This window comes from Dendroctonus ponderosae, unplaced genomic scaffold, assembly GCF_020466585.1.
Source record: "Dendroctonus ponderosae isolate FM_Combo_2020 unplaced genomic scaffold, Dpon_F_20191213v2 Dpon_F_20191213_8, whole genome shotgun sequence".
In the NCBI taxonomy this organism is placed as follows: Eukaryota; Metazoa; Arthropoda; class Insecta; order Coleoptera; family Curculionidae; genus Dendroctonus; species Dendroctonus ponderosae.
Window position 1 is genome coordinate 6,642,593 of NW_026019016.1, and position 11,979 is coordinate 6,654,571.

The 11,979-nt window shown below is 33.9% G+C and overlaps 1 protein-coding gene across 1 annotated transcript in view; it reads left to right on the plus strand.

The window, feature by feature from the left end:
• LOC109533198 (regulating synaptic membrane exocytosis protein 1) overlaps positions 1 to 11,979 on the plus strand; it is a 52,187-nt gene that overhangs the window by 35,307 nt on the left and 4,901 nt on the right. The window contains exons 11-15 of the mRNA XM_048669074.1: positions 945 to 1,003; positions 8,141 to 8,322; positions 9,566 to 9,755; positions 9,871 to 10,030; positions 11,621 to 11,793. Of these exons, the coding sequence (XP_048525031.1) occupies positions 945 to 1,003; positions 8,141 to 8,322; positions 9,566 to 9,755; positions 9,871 to 10,030; positions 11,621 to 11,793 (764 nt within the window). The remainder of the gene's footprint in view (positions 1 to 944; positions 1,004 to 8,140; positions 8,323 to 9,565; positions 9,756 to 9,870; positions 10,031 to 11,620; positions 11,794 to 11,979) is intronic.

Below are 11,979 nucleotides of genomic sequence, written 5' to 3' on the forward strand. Positions count from 1 at the left end.
AATTTTTCGATAATTGCACACTTCAAACGGACAGATTATCATACGAAGGAAATATTCTGTCTAATAGTCTGAAGTTGTCTTTGATTTCCTCCAATGTATTTCGCTTCTCTACTAATACCGAGCCATTACGTTAAACTCTACGTTTTACGACCAACTAGAGTTGCTTTGCCCAGGCTTAGTTTTTATGTTCCATGCTCTCGGCAAGACGAGACTTCATTAAAGGCTAGTGAAGCAGTTACTCTTACCTCATAAATCATGCGAAATTTCGTTGTACTGTTTATGTGCAAATTTCGAATTATTTCTGATTCAATTTTATAATCTTTCTACAAGATTAACTAAGGAAGGTATATGATACGCGGAAACGTATGTTTCCTGGAATCTACTCAATTTACAATACAAATTTAGTCTTTTGATGTCTATGAAATTAGAACAATTATCGTTAGTAGATAATAGCACAAGGAGGGGGTTCATCACCCCCGTCGATCCGCCCTTGGTTAGTTCTCTCGTGAGATAAAGTCTCGAATGAAACAATAACAATTATTGACTTTCATCTGTATTAATACGATTAAAGACTCTAATTTAAATAAATAAACATTGAGGCTTTCTAAAGTCTAGAAATATGCATTTCTATAGATAACACTAAATTTTTGGTGAGCAACACCGCGCATTGCACACCAATACACAAACCTATAAATATACCAAAAATATCAGAAATACTGATAGGTACAATTAAAATGGCCAAAAAACCTCTACAGCTGAACGATTATAGATTCCCGTTGTTTTATAAGAGAGCAACTTTACTAGAAAGATGCGCTTAGATTAATAGATTCCTTTGCCACTTTATAGCCTGAACCCATATCATACCGATAGCCTTCTTTGCAAGAAATAAAGATGATTTATTGTCTACTAATAGCTGTTTTTAACTAATTCTTTTCTAATTTCAGACTCCGACAATGACAAAGCGCCATCATCTCCGACCAGAAGAAAACTTCCAAAAACACCGGTATAAAAATACTCGTTTCCTGTAGTCAAGTAAATGGTTAAATATTAAGCCCTTCTAACTATTTGTTGCATCATTCACATCTAATTGAACTGAATGAAGTTTTCTCTTAGTACTTATTGCTAATTTCCGTTCAGTTTTAGTAGATTTCACATGTAAATTAAGACAGAATTTGTAGAAATATGTGAAGGAACATATCTACAACTTAATTTTTATTATAGCATTTTCCTAAATTTGATTTAATAGAAAAAAATATCCATAGCATGTGAATGACTGGAGACAAGTTGCTTCTAGCTTCTAAGTCTCATTAAAAGTGTGGCTACATAAGTTACACTTAGGGTCTTTAGAGCGTATAAAACTCATCCCCGGAAAGTTATTAATTAATCTTCAATCAATTGAAATGGACAATCAATTTTGAGCTTTATTAAGACTTTACTTCCTTGATCTATGAACTGGACTGAAACTGTTTTAGCGGTTTAACTGAAATTATTAAAAACTATTTATTTATGTATGAGAGCCGCAAAAACACGCTTTAATATCCCAAGAGAGAAATGGCCTTTGAGTCCAGTAAAGTACGTAAGTTTTTCGCGGGCGAGATAAATAGAAGTATTTATCGTAGAACCGGTGTGATTTAAGTTGACAATTTAATACTTTGGTTTGGCTTTTAATGCTGAATATAAAATTCGATGTAATAAAGTATGTTCAAGTGACACTTACTTTTACGGCCCCTGCTATACTAACGGATGGGAAATGGGATTTTGCGGGCTGTAATTTACATTTACGGCTACAGTTATAGTAACGGCCGCAAAACTCGAGTTTGTGGACCGTTTTCCGTTCGTAAATTGGTAAATTTGTGATAGTCAAGCAAGAACAAAAGCCGAACAACCAAAATCCCATATTTTTTCGCCCAGTAATATGATAAGTAAGAGCCAAGATCAAAAGCCTCTTACCGAGCCAGTGAGTCTTAAAAATGTTTCTCCTAATTATCGTGTACACTAAGTTGATTAGAATTTTTTTGGGAATACATTTTCTGCCAAACGAAACCAGACAGGGATTTGAAAAGTAGGTTTAGCTAACACGGCCGGCCTCCTAAAAACCCCAACTTTCTATTGAAAATCGGTTTTGAATTTAAATCTAATCGCGCTTGAAAATCATCTGAAAACGCTTAGAAAGAAGTTGGATAGTGGAATATCTTACGTACAAGGTGCCACACGTTAATGATTTGATTTTAACTGAGCACAAGTGAGTTTCGAATCCATTTGCAACAAATCTTACATGCATTAAAGTCTGTAGGTATATTGATACAACTTGTTTTTTGATACAACAATTTTTTTTAATAATATATAACAAACTCTATCTAATAGAACATATCAAAAACTCATCAAACTTTGAATTGTATTTTTCTATCTAGTAGCGGAAAATATTAACTTTCTGCTCTCATCGAATTAAATTTAATAATTCTTGTTTAACTGTTTTAAATCTTTTCTAGCTACATTCTCAATTATGGCCTTTGATGACAACCTGTACATATTGTTAAATCTTGTTTACAAGTATTCAAATTACTTCTTCTATGAGACTAGTAGATATGTAAGCAAGACTTTATTGTCAGACTACTGCTTGGCAAATGGCAATGGCAAAAAAATAATTTTCCTAATTATTTTTGATAATTTTTACATAATTAATACAATGGTTTCCACTCGTATGTTCTAAATTTATATTCACTACTGCAAGTGTGTATTATGTAGAATATTTTCACACGGGACCGGTTTGATATACCGTCCATTCATATTGAGAAATAACAAGGTTTAATTAATGTCAATAAAATGGGTTTGCGATGGAATCAACAATTTGAAGCCTAAAATTAATAGATAGTGCTCTGCATTTTGAAAAAAATTAATGAACAGGAGCTTTGAAAGACGAAAATATATTGCAGGAAAGGAAAAAAAATATTGTTGTTACAATTACAATTAATGCATTTTACAAGCTAATTTGAAAAAAATTGTGCAAAAAAGCGCAATATAGAGAATATTCGTTATTAGGCCAGACTTTGTGAATAGCATTTTCAGTATGCTTGATATAATTCCACCCATTAAAAATAAAGAAAACTCGGGTAAAAAAAGGTAAATAAAAATAAATATAATGTAAATTAAATAAATAAATAAATAAAGTCTTTATTTGTAAAAAAACTATTTTTTGCAAGAAGTCTAGCCTATAAGTCTAGTGATGGTAATTTGCATGCAATGCCCCAATTTCCGCTCTGAAGCAGCAGACCCCCAGTTTTTTCAGAAAAAAGAAGCCAGGAAGAATGGCAAAAAATTACTTAGAAATTTATCAAACCCGGGAAATCCGAAGCCAAAATATGTAGAAAAATGCAAATAAATACAGAAGTGAATCAAAAGAACCTGTAGAAGAAAACAATAGTGTAACTAAAAATCGGGAATGGCATGGAAAAATCCAAAAATCAGAATGCTGCACAAGGATATTCGTGCAGAAGAGCGTTTCTTTTCTACGGCTGCTGAGGAAGATCCTGGAGCGAATTATGGCAAAAGAAATAAGCTAGAATCTAGACGGTAAATAAATTATGGTACCGGGATAATTTCAATTATAAAAGGAAAAATAAAAGGAAATTGTGCAGAAGCGACTGACACAAAATCATCAGGACTCAACGAAGAATCCTTCTCAGACAAGTAATAATTAACTAACAGATTAAATTGGAACATTAGCAGAACACCTTCCATTTGGAAAGATACATAACACCATAAATGGGACTTTTTGGGAGCAGACAACGACCTGAAAGTGAACTAAATAACGCCATCCAAAAGATAATCAATGGAGACTAAAATTCAAATATGCCAAGATGGAAAAAAGTCAATAGCAAAGGATGCAAAAGGGATGTTTACAAACGAATAACAAGACGAACTGAAAATTTAATGCAATTTCTTAATAATAATATCACTTGTTATCACAAGTTAAGCCCAGGTGCTAAGAACGTTTGAAAAACAGCTGCCATAAAAGTGCTTGCTTATAATTTAGCCCAAAACATTTGTTTTACTACGACTAAATATCTATATGACATTTGTTTCGAAAATGTTCACAAACTCAACTGATTTCAATAGATATTGGTGTTTTTTTCCAACGTCTTGTCAGATAATTTTTTTTCGCAAAACCTTGGACTTTTGCCACAAAATTTTTGTCTTTTAAAACAAGATCATTTCCTAACTTTAATTTTTTATTATTACTTATTTTTTATCTTACGGCTTGAGCCAAGTGTGTCTAGGTCTAGGTGGTAGCTCTTGATTCCCTTCTGATAAACAATTCCTTATTGTGAAATAAGAGCACGCTTTAACAATATGTAATAGAAGGCGTGGGGAAATTCTGTTCTTCTAAAAGAAACATTTTGAGAAAAAATACCCAAGAAATATTTCTTGAAAATATTAATCCTCTTCGAACATTTATAACTTATCTAAAACTAGATTATTTTTACTTTTTCTTTCAAAAATTATATTTTGGGGTTTTGTGCTTCTGTTAATTATCTGTTTTAGACAACGTACACTGTACACTACTCGTTGAACTACAATTCTACCAACTTAATAAAAAATAATTTATGCAAAATTGAGCCCCGATCCTGTACAAGACTGAGCATATTTTGACTTGTCTTTGTTTGAAACGTGCATCCATTTAGAGTTAATCTTTCCGTTGCGAAGCCTGCAATACGTTTTCTACTTTCAAACAAAGTCCACAGATTAAGAATGACCCATAGAAATCCATGAAATTACATTGATTCATCCATGCAATCCCAGCGATTTTCACAGAAACCCATGGTCTCACTAATCAGTATCTACCCTTTAAACTATCGGTGATTTGAAATGGTACACTCTTCATTAAATTATTGAATTTTATATATTTCACCTGCGACTTAAACAGTAGACCAAATAATTTTCTGTAGGTAAAGAGTTATAAAAATCAAAGACTTCGCGCTCTGTGAGTTAGCATCTCGAGGCGTATGAGAACTTTCACATACGAAATGCCGGAAAGTTGTGTTTAAATACATACTATGATCGCAAATCTAGCTAATTTTTTCAATAACTATATAAACTGATTATCTTAGTTTTTATATGAACAAGGACAATATCTTCTCGAGAATCGAGTCTTATTTTTAGTAGGTAATAATGAAAACTTTTATTTCACTAGGAATAAATAGTGTGTACATGTTAATAGCTGTAAAATAGATATGAACATTAGAAAATGTCAAGTAGTTTAACCACGGCCTGACATGGTCTTGTTTCGCCTTTGTTTATGTTTTGCCTAACAACTTTTCTAAGGATTTTCAATTCAGAAAAACACTTCGGTTCGTTTTCAAGTATTAGCTAGAATAGGATTGAAACAAGTACCATCAGGTGTTAAAAATTAAATTAAGTGAAGAAATAGTATGTGTCAGCTGGGACAGTATTGTCTCAAAACAAGATATATATATTAAATGTGTGCGTAGTAACTATACCATATTAAAAGCATTTTAACCAATATACATTGTTTCTTTTAACAATCCTTTACGTGGCCCTCAAAAGATGGAGCTGCCCGAGACACACTAATAGGTACGCGAAATTTTGTTTTCAAGTGGTCACACACTCAAAACATGTTTTGTTATAAACATCTAATTTTCTTTTGGATAAACATTTGCATTCGTTTCAAACGTTCAACATTTTTTAAGTGGGTGACCATGTTTCCATTTGAAAACCCGCTATTGTCTGTCCCAACTGGCACGTTTGATATGCTATTGTCACTGCTATCTCTTGTCTTGTTGCTTTGTGCTTGTCTTTAATGCTTTTAATTAGTTTTTAGTGATTACTTTAGTGCAATAATTATATTGGCTATTCAATATTTTAAGATTCTAAACAGCTGAGGATAAGCAAACGATTCCAAGATCTATGGACAACTGATTGCTGTAATCAACGTAAGAACTCAATGAAGACTGGATTTGCCATCGTTGAAACTTATTGGGGCAGTAAAAAGCAGTTTTTTCCATAGGCTACAGCCCACATTCCATTGGTCGGATTTAATGTGGCTGGATTTGAGTGCTTTTAAATTTGGTTGCCGCATGTGTCGCATATATTTTTTTGTTTATTACACTTGAGGTTTGCATTAATTGTAGGCGGGTTTTTCCGAGTTTCTCTTTATCTTATTTTCGAGCAATCAATACACTTTGCATGGACTCTACTAATCGTGACTTACTAGGAAGAGTTATTTCCTCATATTGCTAATTAAGTTGCATTAACATTTTTTATTGGACTCTAGTTAAATGAAATGATGCTTATTCATCCCAAAGGGATAATGAGAGGGATTTAAGTTTAGTATAGAGTGAGCAGTGGTTGCAATACAGGGCGATTTATTAAGAATGGGAAATGCGAAAGATGCAGATACTACACGTCAAATTGTGACCCTTTAGTACGGGGTGATAAAAGTTGTAATTTTAATTCGTTTTATTGCCATTTTGCTGAAAATATCTGGGCTAGGAATTTGAAATTTTGTGATTATAAGTAGGTTTTTTATGACGAAAATAATGCGTGGCACAATTTCCGCGGTGCTCATAGACGGCGCTACTTGCGACCAATATTGCCGATATTTAAAGTAATAAATACCCACCCTGTAAGTGTAACATCACATCCAGTTAAAAAATCTTAAAGAGCAACAATTTCTCCATAAATTAACTAATCTTCTTTCGTATCGAAATTCCGACCCGTTCTCGAGATAAATGCATTCAACGAACGTTATGTTTTCATAATACGCGAAACTAATAATCTAACAAATCAAGAATTTTCAATACTAAAACATGTAAAATTCGTAATAATTCCTTATAGTCACTGTTCAAAGTATATTATTTGCCGCAATTCTTCATGCAAACCAATCGTTTCCTTGTAACCTCTATCTTTCAATTGAGACTAAATTGAAAAATTCAAAGAATTGAAGTCCGGACTTTTGGCTGGCCAAGCAATAACGCTCCCACGGCCAATACAACAAAAATGTGGTGGAGCTCCATCTTGCACAAACCACAATTTTATCCTTAAATACCGTGAAACATCTTCAAGCAACTCGGCCAAGTTTAGTTGATAGAACATAATTGGCTATTTAATTTGGGAGGAAGTTCAAATGGCCCATTTCACTAAAATGTATTATAGATGGTTTGTTTTTCTTGTGGAAATGGGAAAAACTTAAACGAGCAGGAGGATTTTGCGGCATCACATTCTGTACAGAAGTAAACCGAAATCGATATAGTTTTTCTTTCTTCAGAATTATCTATAGCTGAGTTACGCATACAAAAACTTAGATGTGAAACAAAAATACTACATTTGTCTAGAAATTATTGATGTTTTAGATTTTGAACTAGATTTTACCACATTAAGAATGAAACGGGGATTGGTACATTTTTACAACAATATTGACACAAAAAACTGAAAAATATACTGACAAAAATATCCACATCTCGGTATCTAATTATTGAATAATTTCAGCTTTATTACATCATTGTTTTATTTTGAAAATTTGTGCAATTACATCATATTTACCAATTACCCAGTGTCTTAAACATTTTGCTTTTTAATAGAATTAAAAAATAAAAAAACCCAACATAGGAACAGCACAGGAAAGGAAGAGTAAATATTTCGCATTTGTGCCGACAGCGGCTCTAATAGCTTTTAGTCTTCGTGGCATATTCAAAATTGAATTTATTAGTTTTTGTTATGGTTTATTATTAGCCCATTTTTACATCCAAGCATTTTGCGCATTTTTGCAGCAGTTTCAAATGGACCGACCACCTTTCAGTTTCAAGCAAAACGGTAACACACGGAGTCGTTGAAAAATATAGCGCGCTGTTAGTAACAATGATCATTTCTTTCTCGCGCTTAAAATAATATCCAAAGAATTAAGCTGGAAAAAAATTATTAGGAACGAAAATTAGAATGTTTTTTCCTCTATCGAAAAATCTGCAGGATTAAATAATAAAAACGCGAACTATTCATAAGTTGTATATCTAATTGTATAAGCGATAAGGAAAGCGCCACTCGTGCATCCCATTTAATAATCCAGAAAATAAAAAATAATTGTGCTATTAGTTATTTCATTGAAGAAATAAGTAATATCTTGCAGGAACAACTCGCCAAGGAACGGACTGTGTCTGGAAGAATACAAATTCAAGTTTGGTACCACGATGAAAAGAAGGAGCTGGTAATTGCCGTATTAGCTGGAGACGATTTAGCACCCCGAGACGAAAGCCTCGGTTTTGGAGCTTTACCAGAGGCCTACGTGAGGTTGTGCCTTTTACCATTAACGTGAGTGAAAAACTATCAAATCGCATAGAAAAGGAAAATTTTATATTAAAACATTTACTATCTTGAGACAATCAAGAACTACCTCTAATATTGACACTTTTTTTGCCGCCTTTCCGTTCCATGTGTTATTTTCACATCGGCTTGTTCTTCTTCTATCTTGTTCTGAACTTTTTTAGCGATTGCTTCTGTATTCTGCCAGTGTCTAGTTCTATTTCTGGCCACTCTTTCTGCAGTAAAAAACGTCGGTCCTTTTTTATGACTTCGGTTTTATACTGTAAGGTTTTGTATTTCACGAGTTATTTCATCTTTATTTGCATTTTGTGCAAGTTTTGAGTACCAAAATGATGATCACCAAAACTGATATTAAATGCGGTACAGAAAATCTGACGCGGATGCAGGTTTAGCTGGATACATTTATTTGTACGTTGTATAAATTTTTCAACATCTAAAGTTTCAGATAAATATCCATTTTCTGTTTTCCTGTTCATCAAAGGCTGTTTCTGCCTTTGATGATCAACTTTATATAAGAGATAACACACTTTTTGATTAGTTTAGGATGATTAGTTTGTTCCGTCACTTAAAAGGGATGCTGACTTGCCTGAATACTCCTTCTGGTTATCCCGTGAATGGCGAAAAAAATTTTTAAACATGCTAGAACTGTTATTTCATAAATGGAAGAAGCCTGTCGGAAACTACTAATCTTTTCTTCAGGGCGACGATTTTGTCTTTGTATAAAGAGGCTCCGAGAAGTTAGTCCAGAAAGATATGCACTTTGTATGTTCCAGGAACCCAGAGAATTGAAGTTTTTAAGGATTTGATACCGTAACAAAACTAAAGGATTTGCGTCATTATTTCAGTGATTGTTTGGGAGTTTGCACGTTTTTACCTACTATGGTGATGACTTGGCACGGTTTTTTCCTGTATGCACTTATAAAAACTTAATATCGCATAATCTGCTGACATAGTGTTTATTCCGAGTATTAATGAAGAAAATAAAATCGGTCAAAACCCGTCGATCGGCTAGATTCACTCAATTTGGCCAATCAGTTTGGCCAAAATAGCTTTACACGCTTCTTCCCTGGACACTTCAAATGCAAAACGAAAAAAACAAGAATAATTTCAATTTTTACGACGTCACCTCTGATGAAACCATTTTCCGGCATGCACTGAGCATCATAGTTGATGATTCAAGCCTAATAAAAGACGCTAGTTGAGAATTCAAAACAGCTATTTAAATTTCTAGATCAGAAGAGCATTGTCAGCAGACAGAAGTGGCCCCTGCAAGTCAAAATCCAATATGGAATGCTAATCTCAGCTTCATGAACGTACCTGGAGATGAGCTTATGGAACGAGTTCTAGAAATTACTTTGTGGGATCTGATTCCGCACAACGAACATGATTTTCTGGGAGAATGTTCTGTTGACTTACAAAAGGTAATTAATCTTTATAATTAAAGATAACGTCCAATACTACCCAAACGATTCTTAAACTGATATGCCGGAAAATAGATGATCGATGAATTAATTAAAATACTTTTAATTTTTTTAGGCATTTTTAGATGATAGAGCTGTGTGGTGCAGACTAGAGGATCCCCGACAATTAAGAACCAAATCCCCGCATACTTCGCCAAGAGGATCAATTGCAGGGCCCGGCAAGAGGAATACATTTGGAGACCAAAGAAGCGTATCCGATGATGTTGATTCCATTGGTAAATACACATACAACAACATACACAAATAAGTCCCAAGTTTGTCGCAAGCAAAAACTTTAGTTCTCTATGGCGTGAATTAGATTGTGAATTGGTGGCTGTTTTTCAATCTGGAGTGACTGTGACAATAATCACAGTTTAAAATGACCAAACAAATCGGCTTTATACAGTGCATCTAAGGAACACAATGAAGTTCAAATAAAAATAAACGAGAACTAAACAGTTTCTGAAAGTAAAGACCATCAAAAATGCAGAATTATAAACGAAAAGTGGGACAAAAATTAAATCGGCTTTACTGGAATCATAGTAACTATACTAAGGAACGATTAAGTTAAAGAATGAATGATCAATGAAATTCTTAACCTTATACATAAAAAAGAATGAAACAGGAAGAGTACTCGGTGCAAATATCGGCAAAGCAAAGGAAGACTACTAGATACAAAATTGGGGAACTGCAAGCAAAACACGACAGTTTCAACATTTATATAAAAAGTTAAAGAAGCCACCAACTGCAAACTCAAATCGCAAAATATATTGGACGATTACAACGGGAAAATAGTACCAGAAATTGAACAAAGAATGGAAACACGTAAGAACTTCATTGCACAACTCTTCAAACATGATTATATTTCTTATATTTCTGACAAATTAATCTGGAGAATATAGATAGGTATTTCGGCTCCCAAAAAGGACGAAAATCCTCTTTGAGGAAACCGATAATAGAAAATACAAGAAAAAACATGCAGATCTGAGCGACACACAGTTCAGATTCGGTAAAATCTAAGGGAGAAAAGAGGCACTGTTTGCAATCAGCATGATATCACTTGGATATAAGGCATTTGATAAACCAAGTCATACAAATTTTATTAAAAAAAGATAGACCTCAACACCATGGGAATAATACACAACCTCTACCATGACCACAAAGCATCATGCGATGACGAGACAGTCTTTTTAGCTGAAAAAAGGAAGACCGCCAAACGGTCATTAATAAAAGGCTACCACGAACGCCAATAGTAAAATATTCAGAAAATTTCATAGCATCGAAAGAATACAAGTGTTGAAAAGAAAAGACTAGAGGCATTTAAGCTTTGAATATACCGGAAAAAGTTGAAAATTTACTTATGCATAAGAAAAAGCGAATTATAAAAATGGCAATCAAAGAAAGCAAACTTAAATATGGGACATAAAATGAGAGGAACTAAATACCAAACACTACAAGTAATTATACAGGAGGAATCCAAGAATAAAGATCCATAGGATGAGGAGAAAACTCATGGCTGAGAATCTTTGCGGAATGGTATCGATCTGAAGGTAGAATGGTCGTGACGATTGCAAACCTTTAGGAGGATGAAGGATGCAAACCAAGTAGATTACCCTAAAGAATAAAAATGTAACGAGTGGAGGAATAAATTACATATATCAGATGAGTCAATTCTCGTCATAATTCGTCGAAAAACGCGATTTGCGAATACCTAGGCGGCTCTTTGCACACTTAATCAATTTTTCACAGTTTTAGAAAAGCAGAGGAAGTAATGAGTAGTACACTAGTCGCGTGTGTTTTCTCATAAGATCACGGATTATTTGTAGGTGAATGCACGAGCTTACTTCATCCGGATCATGCCTGGGGTTCCCGCAGAGGTTCCTCTCAATCCGAACAACTAGAAGCAGAAGTTTACCAGCTCGGAAAAGATTTTTCTAGATCTTTGCCGGGGTCCAGACGATCTTCATTTCAGAGCCCCCAAGAGCAGGCAGCAGAACCGGTAATATGACTACTTGTATACCTTTACACTAAAGCCGTTTTCAAATAAAGAAGCCGTTTTTCGGAATATTCACAATTCGAAAATTTCACAAACCTAAGTGTGTAAATCAAATGTGTAAACCGCTGTTGCAGATTTTCACATTTACACACAAAAAATTAATTTGAGGACTTTTTGGTTGAGAATCTT